Source organism: Cyprinodon tularosa, unplaced genomic scaffold (assembly GCF_016077235.1).
Source record: "Cyprinodon tularosa strain WSP-4 unplaced genomic scaffold, ASM1607723v1 ctg1162, whole genome shotgun sequence".
Lineage (NCBI taxonomy): Eukaryota > Metazoa > Chordata > Actinopteri > Cyprinodontiformes > Cyprinodontidae > Cyprinodon > Cyprinodon tularosa.
The window spans coordinates 126,845-144,037 of record NW_024037962.1 but is presented as its reverse complement, the minus strand read 5'-3'; the positions used below and the strand labels follow the sequence as shown (position 1 = coordinate 144,037).

General features: G+C 50.4%; 1 protein-coding gene across 2 annotated transcripts in view; it reads left to right on the top strand.

Annotated features, from left to right (window-relative positions):
• Positions 1-219: 219 nt before the first annotated feature.
• Positions 220-17,193, top strand: part of dennd1a (DENN/MADD domain containing 1A) — a 57,636-nt gene continuing 40,662 nt past the window's right edge. For both annotated transcript variants that reach the window (XM_038307450.1, XM_038307443.1), the window contains exons 1-5: positions 220-359; positions 9,041-9,105; positions 10,775-10,818; positions 10,902-10,951; positions 11,736-11,855. In XM_038307450.1, the coding sequence (XP_038163378.1) occupies positions 343-359; positions 9,041-9,105; positions 10,775-10,818; positions 10,902-10,951; positions 11,736-11,855 (296 nt within the window). In that variant the 5' untranslated portion in view covers positions 220-342. The remainder of the gene's footprint in view (positions 360-9,040; positions 9,106-10,774; positions 10,819-10,901; positions 10,952-11,735; positions 11,856-17,193) is intronic.

Below are 17,193 nucleotides of genomic sequence, written 5' to 3'. Positions count from 1 at the left end.
CGGTGTAATGTTATAGCATAAAACATTAAAATAATTATAAATCTGTCACTTCAGAAAGTTGAGTAAACATACAGAACATGTAGTTAATCTGTCCCAGCATTGAACTAACGGAGGCTGAATGAAGCCAACCGGCCGCGGTGCATTCTGGAACCTGGAGTTCACTGAGCCTGTAAACGTCCCTGCCGTCGCCAGTGGAGAACTACATATCCCAGTGAGCACTGCGCGAAGGAGCGTGACGTGCGCATGGAAGTCCACTATGGCAGTGTTGTTTAGCAGTGTTTGAGGGGCAGCTGGGCTCTGAAACCATCTCCGACCGACGGGATCCTCCGGCCGCCGCTAAAGATGAGCTCCAGGATCAAGTAAGGAGGTTTTCCCGCCGCCGTTAGCGGGCTGCTGCCGTTAGCTTTGCTCCGGCTGTCACTGAGCGGCAGAAGGCCCAGACTTGTTGCGACAGTGGCTGAAGTCCTGGTTCCTCTGCCCGCTGACCACAGAGCAATACCCCGGCTGTTAAAGCGGGTAGACCCTGATATGATCCAGAAGCTGCTGCTGGGATTTAACCTGCAGGAACACTGACAGCGAGCTGCACCTCATTCCTAGGATACAGTTGTTATGGTAACTGGATCAGATGCTGCTCCTGAACAGGATGCTAGTTTCTAGAATTGAAATAAAACAAACATGTTCCTGGTAGAAATGTGAAGGTTTAAAGTTGTTAATGATGCTTCTGTAGAACAGGTGGGGAGCTGATGCACCTGTAGTTCCTGATGGCTTACAGTTATTTAATGCTGTCCAACAATAGCAACAACTTATAAAATAAACTGTTTATGATTAAAGATGGACCTTTAATGCTCTAAATCATCAGCAACATTAATGAAAACATTCCATATATATAAAAATTGATTAGTAATGGCCGATAGAGATGACAGCAGCGATATATTGGGCATTCCTAGTATGTCCACAAAGTCTACGGTCATGGACAAAAGTACTGAGAATCACACAAATATTAAAATTTCACCTGATCTGCTGCCCTCTGCTTTTCATGTCAGATGTTGTCGTCACATTCAGAAATACAATTTCACTCATATTCTGAGTAACCAAAGCTTTTAATGACAGAATGAGTTAAAGCAGGAAGTCAATATTTGCAGTGTTGACTCCTCTTCTTCAGGACATTTCTCCCTGGCTGCTCTCCATCAGCTTCTGGACCAAATCTTGACTGATGGCGTCCATTCTGCTCCATCAATGCTCGAATTTGGTCAGGATTCTGTTGATGATTGACCAATGGATTAAGATGAGGGGAGTTTCCAGGCCATGGACCCAACATCTCTCTGTTTTGTTCCCTGAGCCAGTTAGATATCAGCTTTGCTTTATGGCGAGGTGCTCCATCATGCTGGAAAAGGCATCGTTCAACACCAAACTGCTCTGGGACGGTTGGGAGAAGTTGCTCTGGGACGGTTGGGAGAAGTTGCTCTGGGACGGTTGGGAGAAGTTGCTCTGGGAGGACATTCTGGTTCCGTTCTTTATTCATGGCTGTTTTTAGGTCAGACTGTGAGAGAGCCGCCTCCCTTGGCTGAGAAGCAATACCACCATGAATGGTTCCAGGATGCTTTACAGTCGGCATGAGACCAGACTGCTGGTAGCGCTCACCTGGTCTTCTCCCAACCAGCTGTTTTCCAGATGTCCCAAACAATGGAAAAGGGGATTGCTGAGAGGAAATGACTTTCCCCCAGTCCTCAGCAGTCCCCTCCCTGGACCTTTAGCAGAATATCAGTCTGTCCCTGATGGTTTTCCTGGAGAGAAGTGGCTTCTTTGCTGCCCTCCTTGAGACCAGGCCTTGCTCCAAGAGTCTCCGCCTCACAGTGCAGATGCACTCACACCTGCCTGCTGCCATTCCTGAGCAAGCTCTGCACCGCTGGTAGCCCGATCCCGCAGCTGAAACACTTTTCAGAGACGGTCCTGGCGCTCGCTGGTCTTTCTTGGCGTCCTGGAGCCTTTTTGGCAGCAATGGAACCTCTCTCCTTGAAGTTCTTGATGACGCCATAGATTGCTGACTGAGGTGCAATCTCTCTAGCTGCCATTCTCTTTCCTGTTCGGCCATCTTTGTGCAGTGCAATGATGACTGCAGGTGTTTCTTTAGAGATAACCATGGTTCACAGCAGAGAACCAATGATGCCGAGCAGCAGCCTCTTTTTAAAGTGTCCAGTGGCGTCATTCTGACTGAATCCTGACAGATTGATCTGCAGCCCTGTCCTCATCACCACCCACACCTGTGTTCATGGACCAATCACTGGAACCATGGTAGCTGCTCCTTTAAGGCAGGGCTGCAATCACCATGAAATGTGTTTTGGTGATAAAGTTCATTTTCTAGGCAAATATTGACTTTGCAATTAATTGCTGTTACGCTGATCAATCTTTAGAACATTCTGGAGTTTATGCAGATTGCTGTTATAAAAACTGAAGCAGTAGACTTTGTAAATATTAACATTTGAATCATTCTCAAAACTTTTGGCCATGACTGTACTGGAGAAAGATTAGTCATCCTTTCACCATTCTATTCAGTTTATTTCTATAGCTCCAATTCACATCATGTCATCTCAGGTCACTTTCCAGTTCACCAGATCATCCAGTCAGATTGATTCAAAGTTTTCTATCTAAGGAAAACCAGCTGATTGCATCGACTCATTGACTCTTCAGCAATCCCTCACACTAAGCATGCTTGTAGCGACAGTGGAGAGGAAAAACTCCCTTTGAACAGGAAGAAACCTCCAGCAGAACCAGGCTCAGTGTGAGCGGCCATCTGCTGAGGCCCACTGGGGTTCAAGGAGACAGAAGCAGACATAGAAAAAGAAGCAAGGCAAATTTATTTGTTTAGCACAATTCAATTCAAAGTGTTTTACATGATTAAAATACAGGAAGATAAAACAGAATCAAAGCAAGTAGGACAAAAATAAAATAAAATAAAAAATGAAGAAAACAAAAAAGAATATTAAAAACAGTTGGACTAAAGAAAATATGTTTCAGTTGAACTGTTTAACTAGAACAGTGGAAGGCAATCCTAAACAAATGTGTTTTTAGTCTTGATTTAAAGGAACTCAGGCTTTTCGCACTTTTAGAGTTTTCTGGAAGTTTGTTCCAGATAAGTGGAGCAGAGGAACTAAATGCTGCTTCTCCATGTTTAGTTCTGGTTCTAGGTCTGCAGAGCAGGCTGGAGCCAGAAGACCTGAGTGGTCTGGAGGGTTGATACACTGATAGCAAGTCTGTGATGTATTTAGGTGCTAAGCCATGCAGAGACTGGCAGCTATGAGGCATTGAGACATGGTCTCTGTCTGTCCTGACTCATGAAGGAGGAGCTCACATTGTCCTGCTGCTCCTGCAGCTCCCTGACCTCCCTGCTCTGTCCCTGCTTCGCTGTGTCTTCTCTGAGCTCTCTCTTCATTTCACCAGAACTCAATCAATGGATCTGGTCAGCTGGTCTCTCAATGCAACTGATCATATTTTCTCAACTGGAAGTCAGGGAAGGGGGATCCGTCCTGTCCTGCCGGGACGTACTTCATGGGATATACCATGGAAATATGCCATGAAGCCGCTGCAGACGGTCTAACGTGGCTGAACTGGAACAGTAGAGGTGCTCTGGCCTTTTCCTGGGCTTCAGCGTCGACATTTTGATCTGATTTCATCTTAGACTGAAATTATCTTTGGTCTCATTTCTAGGATCTTGCTAAAAGTTTATTCCCAGCACTGGTCTGAGTGTCCTTTGTTTCTGGAAAGTTGCCTGATGATTAACTGGTTTTATTCTGTCACTGAGTCGCCTCTCTGTGTTGCAGTCCCCTGTGTGGAGTCTCTGGGGTTGGAGGCGGACTTGTGGCCCGGCGACCGTGTCAGAACGCACTGACTGATGGAGCCTGTAGAGGAAAGCTCATTTGACGGGCGCATAGGAAAGAAAAAGAGACATTAGACTTTTACATTTATACAGCGCATCTGGAAGATTTGGTCCTAATGCAATCACTTCATTCTGCATCAGTGATTGTTTGGAGGAGAAGTAAAATGAGTGTTTTGTAGCAGCGCCTGTTTAAACCTGAGAGGATGAGTTAAAGAGATTAGGGTGATTGCACGGAGCTCATCACCGGAGATCAACCTGCCTGTAAAAACATGCAGAAATCTTCTCCAACATAATAAGAAACCTCTGAAGGCTTCATTCTGTTTATCAGCAAGCTGCAGGTATTTGTTAGATAAAATCCAGCTAAACGATCTGGCACCATTTCATCTGTAACACCCAGGAGGACAGGCTTCTGCTTACGTCTGTTTAAATAGTAAAAAGTTACTTTTTATTTGACCAAAAATCTTCATTCCATTACCAACAATTACGGTAGATGAAAGTAATTTTTATGCGATGGTTGATCTGGATTCCATTAAGCTTTTCTAGTTCATAGGAAAAAAAATAAAATCCTAATTTAAGGCTAAGGGCACCACCCTCATTTGGACTGTAGACGTCCTCGTTCCAGCAGGGGCGCTGTTCGTCTGGTTCCTAGGAACCGCACGCTCTGCTGGCCCCATGGTGGCCCAGCAGAGACCCGCCTTCCTACGGCAACTCAAGAAGGACAACCTTCCACAGGCCCATCACCGCCTGGCCTTTCCTTTAAAGGAGAAGTCCGGTCAGCAAGGAATGATGGATGGATCATTAATATACCTGTTAAAGATGGGCTCTGTGTTTACACCTTGATGCTCTTTCTCTCTGATTCTTTTCCCTGAAAAGAGATCACTCAGAACAGACACTTTAAATAACACTTCATAACTTTTATGTATTAAATAACCAGGAGACATGATAACAGATTCTGATAGAAATTATAATCTTACTCGGATCAGAGAAGTTGCTTAAAGTTACAGAAGGCAGCTGCTCACCTCCAGGTTCACCTCGCAGGAAGTGACCCTGATTAATAGTTCAAAGGCATTTTATTCATCATGACACATCATGACATCATCACACGTTAACAGATGAGAATATATCATGGCTGCAGCCGTATCAAAATATTACACTTTGTACTTAGCCTGAGGATGCCGCTCTCATTCCATATTTATACGAACAGAATGAAGATTATAACTGAATATATATATATATACACATACAGAGGAACTTTCTTAATTAGATTAAATCATCAGTTCTGACACGAAACAGGCAGCTACTATTAAGGTGTAATAAACTCGCAGATCTTCAATGATAATTATCCTAACATGCCTAAAACGAAAATTTTTGCGGTGATTTAATTAATTTAGCGTTAATCAGTAAAAAAATAAATAAATAAAAATAATTTTCGTGGCGATCTCTGAGCCTGGGAGCGGCCATTTTTGCCCAAGTATAGTAGCCCCTCCCTCCTGCCATCTTCCAGCAGTGACGTCACGGTGCGGTAAGCCTAGCGCCATTCTCCCCGCTTTCCAAGCTAAATCAATGGGAACTACTAGACACATCTGCAATCAACAACAATTATTGAAGATTTCCAGAGGACTTCACCATTGAAATTCACCAGAGCTATAGTGAAACTGACAATGCCCACGTGCATGGCAGCTGGATGCTGGAATACATCGGGTAAAAGTGGAAAAAAGAGTTATTCCACCTTTCTGATTCCTGATCCTCCACGGACGGGTTGGTCGTTGGATCGCCAACTTGAAGAGGGAGGATTTGCCATCGAACTTCTGGCCAGAGAAAAAACCCGTAATATGTAGCCAACATTTGGAAGAAGAATGTTTTCAAGATGACTTGGATAATAGCGCGTTGTGACAAACACCAGATACAGCACTGGGACTTGATCAACAGCCGATACCGCACCGTGACAATGTCACTAACCAGTAGGTGGCAGTAGTGTTCTTTGACAAACATGGATGCCTCCAGTAAAGGACATTGACATGAAAATTACTCTGAATTAAAAACACTGATCATTTATTGAACAGGATGGAATCATTTCAGATTTAAAGAACTTTCAGAAGTTTGGATTCTGAATATGAGCGACTTTTCCTTTAAGCGATGAAGCTGGGACTGCGGTGCACACGCCGCTGGTTCTGGGACCTTCTTACTGTGAAATATACAGGATTTTAATTGGAGTATAGAGAAAAGATGGATGAATGGAAAATATTGCGTTTTGAGGGGTTTTGCTTTTACAGGGATTTGTATTTAGATTTTGTTTTGAAAACTCTGGATTTCAATTCAGAAGAAAAAAAAAGATTGATCCTGAAGAGAAATGAGGCTGTTGGCTGTAGCAGCCTGTCTTGCATCTGATCTGGAGAATGCCCTGTAGTCCATCAGCCAGCCTGGATCAGCCAGCTGAGCCTTCAGTCTGTCTGTCAGGTAGTCTTTGATCCAGGTGGTTGTTGATGCCTCCACCTGACTCTGCTGGAGATTCTCTCTAAGTCAGTCAGGCTGAATCTGGAGAAATCAAAGACCACGATCCTCACAGTGCTGCCTGTCTTGGCTAAATGACAGCGGGTTTGTTGAAGCAGGTGGATGATGACATCATCAACTCCATCTCCATGGCGATAAGCAAACTGCAGGGGGTCCTGATAGCTGCTGGTCTGCTTGCTGAGGTGAACCAGCAGAAGTCTCTCTAGGACCTTCATGATGTGGTTGTCAGGGCAACAGGTCGGACGGCTGGCTGAGGTGAGATGTGGATGTCTGGGGGACAGTGATTGGCCTCCATGTTCTGAATGCTGGCGTACCATAAATAATGAATGATGAACAGTTTAGTTTGTGCCTTCAACTCGTTGCCCATAGGAAGACGTTACTGGATATAACCTAACGCAATATCTCCAGAACGGCTCCAAATGACACTAAACTCATCTGGGAGAGTAGAACATGATGGAATAACGGAAAATCAAGGGACCAATGGAAAAAACACGAAAAACAGAGTTTCCTTTTAAAATGTAGAAACCTGCCGGCAGAATATGTTGGCTTTGTTTGTAGCACAGACCTGAAAAACGCTAACATCTACTTCCAGCCGCCACCAACAGGAGGGGAAAACCCTGGAGAGGCGAGCGGGCCTGAGGCAGCTGCTGCTGGGGATTCCCAGTGACAGCGCAGCGCCGGTATGTGGGGGTCTGAGCGGCTCCCACAGAGAAATAATCTTTGAAGGCAGGATGGTAATCTGGATGAACTGACTGCACAGACCATGTTTTCAGGAGGACTTTCTCACTTCAACATAGATTCTAACTACTTTCTACCCGCTGATCACAGCTAATATAGCCGCCATTGTTCCAGGCAGAGAAAGGATAGGGTAGCTCCGCCCACCACGCATCAGACCCACTTTACCAAGCAAAGATGCTTCAGCTGCGTGTTTCTGCTGCTCCTGCTGCTCCTGCTGCTCCTGCTGCGTGCGCTCTGAACGTAGCATTAGAGAGGAATCCTTTACATTTGCATAAAACAAGCCCAAAGTTTAGTTTCCTTCCGTTTGACGCTGGGAGTGATGCAGAGTGTGAGGAGTGATTAAAATCACCAGTTATTTTTTTACACCCTAACAATGTTGTTAGGAAAAACCACATTGTGCTGTTGCTATAGAGACCGACGAGTCCTCCATATTTGCATCAAGTCAAAAGTGTAGTTTTCTTTAGCGAAGGTGCTGACCGAACACTTTGGAAATGATGCAGAGAGTGAAACGTGTTTAAAGTCACCAGCTATTGCAACAAAAACATTCAGCAGTTTTTTTTGTCGCCTAGCAACAAACAGCTGCTAAAATCAGACGGGTAAACTCTCTAGTTATATAATGTGAATGGAAACCATCTGCCAGCAGATACCAGCAGTATCTGGGCTGCAGTGACAGATCTCCACTGTTACATGTCCTGGATAATGTCATCTGTTAACACCGCTAACCCACCTGGTTCCCAGACCAAACTGTGACACCATTGGTGAGGAGGCTCTCCATGGTGCTGCGGTGGACGTTGGTGACCATCTCTGAGGACAGATGGTTCTTCCTCATGAAGAAGATCCACTGGTGCACCTTCATGAAGCAGCTGGTGGTCCAGGTCAAATCTTCAACTCCCAGGACCTTAAAGCTGTCCACACGCTCCACCACCGTCCCCTGGATGTGGATGGGTGCCTACTTCTACTCTGGATGCTGGCTGCAACTCTCTCTGAGTGGCAGCAAACCCACTTTAAGAGTCTTAGCACCTCCATAAGGGCAGGAATGGGATAGTCTGCGCCTTGCTTTGGTTCAGTGTTATATGACTTAGATAAACTTTATGTGGTTTTGTAGACACAGAGGGTGTACTAAACCACATGTCGATACATACAGCCTTATCACAGTGAATGAGCAGCAGCTTAGCAGTGAAATTAACATTTTCATTTATAAAGTGCAGCAAAAAGTAAACAGTGCAGGAGAGACACGGTGCAAAAGGCATTGATGTGGAAGGTTCAAACGAGTTTCTCAGCAGTTGATCAGTGTGATGGCGGTGGGGAAGAAGCTGCTGCAGAACCTGCTGGTCCTGCATTGAATGCTGGGAAGCCTCTTCCCAGAGGGCAGCATGGTGGGGGGGTCATTGATGATGTCACGGGGTCGGGAGATGAAATGTCTTCAATGGAGGGAAGAGGAGCCCCCATGATCCTCTCTGCTGTTCTCACCTTCTTCCAGTCTGAGGCGCTGCAGCCTCCACACCACACAGTGAGACAGCTGCTCAGAACGCTCTCTATGGTGCTTCTGGAGAAGGAGGGGAGGATGGGGGGGGCAGGAAGTCCAAGCGCTTCTGGGCCCTTTGGACCAGTGAGGTGGTGTTTCCAGTCCAGGTGAGGGTGTCTGTGATGAATGTGGTGCTGCTGACCACCTCTACAGCTGAGCTGTTGATGAGCAGTGGAGCAAACTAAGTGCCTCTGATTCTAACACTGTGTTTTGTTAAAGTGTAATTAAATGTCAGATCTAATGAATTGTCCAGGCCCGGCTGGAATTGGAGCACAGATTCGGTCCTTTAGGCTCAATCCCTGAACGTCATTAAGGGAATGTCTGATTTTTTTCATCTTTTATCTCCACTTTGCTCCTTGAAGATTTAGATAATTTATCCTCTTCTGTTCCAGGGAGAGTCCTGAGTCGACCTTTGACGTTTATCTGGAGGTAGCTAACCCAGGGAAGCATAGCTCTGGTAAGTTCATTGACTCTAAGGTCTGGTTTGTGGCTGTCTTAGGTCAGCGTTCATTTAGACATCAGAATCTGCCTTCATGTGAACAACGTTTCACTTTTAGACACATTTAGATGGCAGAAAGATGTCTGATTATTCAAGCTCCTGTCACACCTTGACCATTTAGACCAGCCGACGGTCTAAATGGTCAAGGCGTACGGAAAATCTGTCCAAAACGCTGGCAAACATTGGATAAGTTATGAGCATGCAGGAACACACTGGCAGAAAACATCCCGCCGTACGCCAGCGTCTGCCATCCGTGGGTCGTCAGTTATCAGATGGCTGACATCCGTTCAGTGTCAGTTCCTCATCAGTCGTGGCGTCTAGCTGATCCTAAACCTCTGAGTAACTTCTGCGTAACTTCTCCAGAACTTCTCTCCAACATATCAGCGTATCTGCCGTGTTCCAGACGAGCGCTGAACCTGTTTCTACCTTCCAGCTACTGTATAATGGCGTATTGGCAGCGTTTTGGTATAGCGGGGGTTCACAGGAGGAAACCGTCAGTTCTCCTCCAGACTTCATCCCCATCATAGGGTGAGCCAGAAGGTGAGTGATGGATCCTCCCTGCGTTCATGCCCACCACCAACACACTTCCTAGCAGACATGACGCTCAATCTGCTGACACCAGAAACCTTCTTTCTTTATTCTATTGTCGGGTGGTAACCAGCAGCTAGGTTAATACCGCGATCAAAGACATCTCTATCTGCAGGCCGGTGCGCCTCCGGGTGCATCGCTGCCCCCCTCAGGACTCATAATTTCCTGGGCATTACGCTGCCGTGCGTCATGCAGAAGTTAGGCTGTCGTTGGGCAGAAGTTCTGGACTTGCTATGAATCCTCTATGTTTACGCCCAGAATAGAAAGAATCCATAGAAAGTTCAAGGTCTGCCAGAGTTTAGGAGATTCTGGGACGTCAGGCAGACGCTGGAGAAATCAGCAGGATGTGACAGGGGCCTTGGGGGTGGATGATCCAGGAAATAAAAACCTGCTTAGTTCACTCATCCTGCTCACTGAGCCGTGCAGCTGAATATTCATTATTTCAAACTAATCTCTGTACAAACTTTTTACTTTTCTGGACCTGATTTTCTCTGGTTGGACTGTGAGTTGGGAGCTTGAAGGAAACATCTAATCATACAGTGATCATTCCAATCATACAAACTGCCACAGTATTGGTTTTGTTTTGTCCAACAGGAATAAAGCAGCTAAAGCAGCATTCATTATTTAAACCATTGCTGATCCTGGGGTTAGATAAAAGTTTAATTCTGCAGTCCTCATCAGGCTGCTGTAGCCTGGAGGAGACCCTGGATGGTAGCTGCTGCCTAAAGAATGAGGGAAAACGCCATGGAGCGTTTCATAGCGATAGCTGGTCTCTGAGAAGCAGCCTTTAGCTGCTGCATGGCTGATTTCCGGCCCTGAGCAGAGCTGGTCGCCTGTTTCTGAGAATTCCTTCCTGTTGAGCTCATTCTGCTTTCATCATTTCCTGTTGACTCTTAGATCCCCGCTCCCTTCTTGTTCATGCTGGTTATCAAAGCTGAAACTACCAAACTGCTAAATGCTTATTGATAATAATTCTGCCGTTGTTGCCGCCTGGTTGTTTCTGTCTAACTGTTGGTCTGTTTCTGTCCCCCTGAAACAGGACCGGAGGTGCAGCGGCAGTTCCCTGAAGACTACTCTGATCAGGTTCAAACACAATGAAAGGTTTCAGTCTGTAGAAATGTTCTGGTCTTTGCTCTGTGGGATGATTGGTGCTCTGTGTCTCACAGGAAACTCTCCTCACTGTGCCAAAGTTCTGCTTCCCCTTCAGCATGGACAGGTACGCCCAGCAGCAGCTGCAGCTGCGCCCTAAACACCCGCTATCCACACAGCCTGAAGCAGATCAGCCATGCGTCGTTGTTCTTTAACACTTTGGGAACAGCAAACAGTGACCGACGGAAATGAAATGCATCCCAAAAATTAACACAATATGGTTAAGAAAAATACGAATAAAAGATTAAAACAAGGGGGAGTCCAGATTAATCACAATCTGCAGCAATTTAAAAATGGCTGTAAGTTGATGTTTACATATGAATGCATAAAAATGACTGGGCAGCTTTATTTTTATTTTTCAAAGTGAAAATAAAAACCTAAAAATCTGATTATTTTAACAGGCAATCAGTAACATTTTGCAGGTATGCAGTGACTTTTACTAAAGTACAGCCCTGCTGACAGGCTGATTGATGAAAATAACATGTTCTACAAAACATGTTTTATTGTTTTATTTCTATTTGTTTTTTCTTTTAGCCTGAAAAACCTGACAGAAACTTTTAGATTTCTAATCTATAACCTAGCTTGTGATTAAAAAAAAAGAAAAAAAAAAAGGTTTTGCAATTTCTTTTAAAAACAAATTCAAGCTTTTGGCCCCTGGGGCCAAAGGTTAGGACTCCACTGACATAGATCTATAGACAGAGACATGGGGAAGATATATTTCTACGTCCAAATTACCAAAATGAGGGAAACATGGACATGGAGCCGGTCCGTGTTCAATGCTGCTGATAATCTGACTAAAGTTTGAATGTTCTAGTAGCTAATGCGTTCATGCTTTCTGTTGCCCTCTGCAGCCTGACAATCAACCATGTCGGACAGAACTTCACATTCGTCTTGACGGACATTGAGAGCAAACAAAGATTTGGTTTCTGTCGGCTCTCCTCAGGAGCTCACACCTGCTACTGCATTCTCAGGTGAGTTTTGCGGAACCCTCTGCAGACGTGGAACCCTCTGCAGACGTGGAACCCTCTGCAGACGTGGAACCCTCTGCAGACGTGGAACGCGCTCCAGGTGCAGATGCGGAACCCTCTGCAGATGCGGAACCCTCTGCAGATGCGGAACCCTCTGCAGACGTGGAACCCTCTGCAGACGTGGAACGCGCTCCAGGTGCAGATGCGGAACCCTCTGCAGATGCGGAACCCTCTGCAGACGCGGAACCCTCTGCAGACGTGGAACGCGCTCCAGGTGCAGATGCGGAACCCTCCGCAGATGCAGAACCCTCTGCAGACGTGGAACGCGCTCCAGGTGCAGATGCGGAACCCTCTGCAGACGTGGAACCCTCTGCAGACGTGGAACGCGCTCCAGGTGCAGATGCGGAACCCTCTGCAGACGTGGAACGCGCTCCAGGTGCAGATGCGGAACCCTCCGCAGATGCAGAACCCTCTGCAGACGTGGAACGCGCACCAGGTGCAGATGCGGAACCCTCTGCAGACGTGGAACCCTCTGCAGACGTGGAACCCTCTGCAGACGTGGAACCCTCTGCAGATGCGGAACCCTCTGCAGACGTGGAACCCTCTGCAGATGCGGAACCCTCTGCAGACGTGGAACCCTCTGCAGATGCGGAACCCTCTGCAGACGTGGAACCCTCTGCAGACGTGGAACCCTCTGCAGATGCGGAACCCTCTGCAGATGCGGAACCCTCTGCAGACGTGGAACCCTCTGCAGACGTGGAACGCGCTCCAGGTGCAGATGCGGAACCCTCTGCAGACGTGGAACCCTCTGCAGACGTGGAACCCTCTGCAGACGTGGAACCCTCTGCAGACGTGGAACACGTACCAGGTGCAGATGCGGAACCCTCTGCAGACGTGGAACCCTCTGCAGATGCGGAACCCTCTGCAGACGTGGAACCCTCTGCAGATGCGGAACCCTCTGCAGACGTGGAACCCTCTGCAGATGCGGAACCCTCTGCAGACGTGGAACGCGCACCAGCTGCAGATGCGGAACCCTCTGCAGACGTGGAACCCTCTGCAGATGCGGAACCCTCTGCAGACGTGGAACGCGCACCAGGTGCAGATGCGGAACCCTCTGCAGACGTGGAACGCGCACCAGGTGCAGATGCGGAACCCTCTGCAGACGTGGAACGCGCTCCAGGTGCAGATGCGGAACCCTCTGCAGACGTGGAACCCTCTGCAGACGTGGAACCCTCTGCAGACGTGGAACGCGCACCAGGTGCAGATGCGGAACCCTCTGCAGACGTGGAACCCTCTGCAGACGTGGAACCCTCTGCAGACGTGGAACCCTCTGCAGACGTGGAACGCGCACCAGGTGCAGATGCGGAACCCTCTGCAGACGTGGAACCCTCTGCAGACGTGGAACCCTCTGCAGACGTGGAACCCTCTGCAGACGTGGAACGCGCTCCAGGTGCAGATGCGGAACCCTCTGCAGATGCGGAACCCTCTGCAGACGTGGAACCCTCTGCAGACGTGGAACGCGCTCCAGTTGCAGATGCGGAACCCTCTGCAGACGTGGAACCCTCTGCAGACGTGGAACCCTCTGCAGACGTGGAACCCTCTGCAGATGCGGAACCCTCTGCAGACGTGGAACCCTCTGCAGATGCGGAACCCTCTGCAGACGTGGAACCCTCTGCAGATGCGGAACCCTCTGCAGACGTGGAACCCTCTGCAGACGTGGAACCCTCTGCAGATGCGGAACCCTCTGCAGATGCGGAACCCTCTGCAGACGTGGAACCCTCTGCAGACGTGGAACGCGCTCCAGGTGCAGATGCGGAACCCTCTGCAGACGTGGAACCCTCTGCAGACGTGGAACCCTCTGCAGACGTGGAACACGTACCAGGTGCAGATGCGGAACCCTCTGCAGACGTGGAACCCTCTGCAGATGCGGAACCCTCTGCAGATGCGGAACCCTCTGCAGACGTGGAACCCTCTGCAGATGCGGAACCCTCTGCAGACGTGGAACGCGCACCAGCTGCAGATGCGGAACCCTCTGCAGACGTGGAACGCGCACCAGGTGCAGATGCGGAACCCTCTGCAGACGTGGAACGCGCACCAGGTGCAGATGCGGAACCCTCTGCAGACGTGGAACGCGCTCCAGGTGCAGATGCGGAACCCTCTGCAGACGTGGAACCCTCTGCAGACGTGGAACCCTCTGCAGACGTGGAACCCTCTGCAGACGTGGAACGCGCACCAGGTGCAGATGCGGAACCCTCTGCAGACGTGGAACCCTCTGCAGACGTGGAACCCTCTGCAGACGTGGAACCCTCTGCAGACGTGGAACCCTATGCAGACGTGGAACCCTCTGCAGATGCGGAACCCTCTGCAGACGTGGAACCCTCTGCAGATGCGGAACCCTCTGCAGACGTGGAACCCTCTGCAGATGCGGAACCCTCTGCAGACGTGGAACCCTCTGCAGACGTGGAACCCTCTGCAGATGCGGAACCCTCTGCAGATGCGGAACCCTCTGCAGACGTGGAACCCTCTGCAGACGTGGAACGCGCTCCAGGTGCAGATGCGGAACCCTCTGCAGACGTGGAACCCTCTGCAGACGTGGAACCCTCTGCAGACGTGGAACCCTCTGCAGACGTGGAACACGTACCAGGTGCAGATGCGGAACCCTCTGCAGACGTGGAACCCTCTGCAGATGCGGAACCCTCTGCAGACGTGGAACCCTCTGCAGATGCGGAACCCTCTGCAGACGTGGAACCCTCTGCAGATGCGGAACCCTCTGCAGACGTGGAACGCGCACCAGCTGCAGATGCGGAACCCTCTGCAGACGTGGAACCCTCTGCAGATGCGGAACCCTCTGCAGACGTGGAACGCGCACCAGGTGCAGATGCGGAACCCTCTGCAGACGTGGAACGCGCACCAGGTGCAGATGCGGAACCCTCTGCAGACGTGGAACGCGCTCCAGGTGCAGATGCGGAACCCTCTGCAGACGTGGAACCCTCTGCAGACGTGGAACCCTCTGCAGACGTGGAACGCGCACCAGGTGCAGATGCGGAACCCTCTGCAGACGTGGAACCCTCTGCAGACGTGGAACCCTCTGCAGACGTGGAACCCTCTGCAGACGTGGAACCCTCTGCAGACGTGGAACGCGCACCAGGTGCAGATGCGGAACCCTCTGCAGACGTGGAACCCTCTGCAGACGTGGAACCCTCTGCAGACGTGGAACCCTCTGCAGACGTGGAACGCGCTCCAGGTGCAGATGCGGAACCCTCTGCAGATGCGGAACCCTCTGCAGACGTGGAACCCTCTGCAGACGTGGAACGCGCTCCAGTTGCAGATGCGGAACCCTCTGCAGACGTGGAACCCTCTGCAGACGTGGAACCCTCTGCAGATGCGGAACCCTCTGCAGACGTGGAACCCTCTGCAGATGCGGAACCCTCTGCAGACGTGGAACCCTCTGCAGATGCGGAACCCTCTGCAGACGTGGAACCCTCTGCAGACGTGGAACCCTCTGCAGATGCGGAACCCTCTGCAGATGCGGAACCCTCTGCAGATGCGGAACCCTCTGCAGACGTGGAACCCTCTGCAGACGTGGAACCCTCTGCAGATGCGGAACCCTCTGCAGACGTGGAACCCTCTGCAGACGTGGAACCCTCTGCAGACGTGGAACGCGCTCCAGGTGCAGATGCGGAACCCTCTGCAGACGTGGAACCCTCTGCAGACGTGGAACCCTCTGCAGACGTGGAACACGTACCAGGTGCAGATGCGGAACCCTCTGCAGACGTGGAACCCTCTGCAGATGCGGAACCCTCTGCAGATGCGGAACCCTCTGCAGACGTGGAACCCTCTGCAGATGCGGAACCCTCTGCAGACGTGGAACGCGCACCAGCTGCAGATGCGGAACCCTCTGCAGACGTGGAACGCGCACCAGGTGCAGATGCGGAACCCTCTGCAGACGTGGAACCCTCTGCAGACGTGGAACCCTCTGCAGACGTGGAACCCTCTGCAGACGTGGAACGCGCTCCAGGTGCAGATGCGGAACCCTCTGCAGATGCGGAACCCTCTGCAGACGTGGAACCCTCTGCAGACGTGGAACCCTCTGCAGACGTGGAACGCGCTCCAGGTGCAGATGCGGAACCCTCTGCAGATGCAGAACCCTCTGCAGACGTGGAACCCTCTGCAGACGTGGAACGCGCTCCAGTTGCAGATGCGGAACCCTCTGCAGACGTGGAACCCTCTGCAGACGTGGAACCCTCTGCAGATGCGGAACCCTCTGCAGACGTGGAACCCTCTGCAGATGCGGAACCCTCTGCAGACGTGGAACCCTCTGCAGATGCGGAACCCTCTGCAGACGTGGAACCCTCTGCAGACGTGGAACCCTCTGCAGATGCGGAACCCTCTGCAGATGCGGAACCCTCTGCAGACGTGGAACCCTCTGCAGACGTGGAACGCGCTCCAGGTGCAGATGCGGAACCCTCTGCAGACGTGGAACCCTCTGCAGACGTGGAACCCTCTGCAGACGTGGAACACGTACCAGGTGCAGATGCGGAACCCTCTGCAGACGTGGAACCCTCTGCAGATGCGGAACCCTCTGCAGATGCGGAACCCTCTGCAGACGTGGAACCCTCTGCAGATGCGGAACCCTCTGCAGACGTGGAACGCGCACCAGCTGCAGATGCGGAACCCTCTGCAGACGTGGAACGCGCACCAGGTGCAGATGCGGAACCCTCTGCAGACGTGGAACGCGCACCAGGTGCAGATGCGGAACCCTCTGCAGACGTGGAACGCGCTCCAGGTGCAGATGCGGAACCCTCTGCAGACGTGGAACCCTCTGCAGACGTGGAACCCTCTGCAGACGTGGAACGCGCACCAGGTGCAGATGCGGAACCCTCTGCAGACGTGGAACCCTCTGCAGACGTGGAACCCTCTGCAGACGTGGAACCCTCTGCAGACGTGGAACCCTATGCAGACGTGGAACCCTCTGCAGATGCGGAACCCTCTGCAGACGTGGAACCCTCTGCAGATGCGGAACCCTCTGCAGACGTGGAACCCTCTGCAGATGCGGAACCCTCTGCAGACGTGGAACCCTCTGCAGACGTGGAACCCTCTGCAGATGCGGAACCCTCTGCAGATGCGGAACCCTCTGCAGACGTGGAACCCTCTGCAGACGTGGAACGCGCTCCAGGTGCAGATGCGGAACCCTCTGCAGACGTGGAACCCTCTGCAGACGTGGAACCCTCTGCAGACGTGGAACCCTCTGCAGACGTGGAACACGTACCAGGTGCAGATGCGGAACCCTCTGCAGACGTGGAACCCTCTGCAGATGCGGAACCCTCTGCAGACGTGGAAC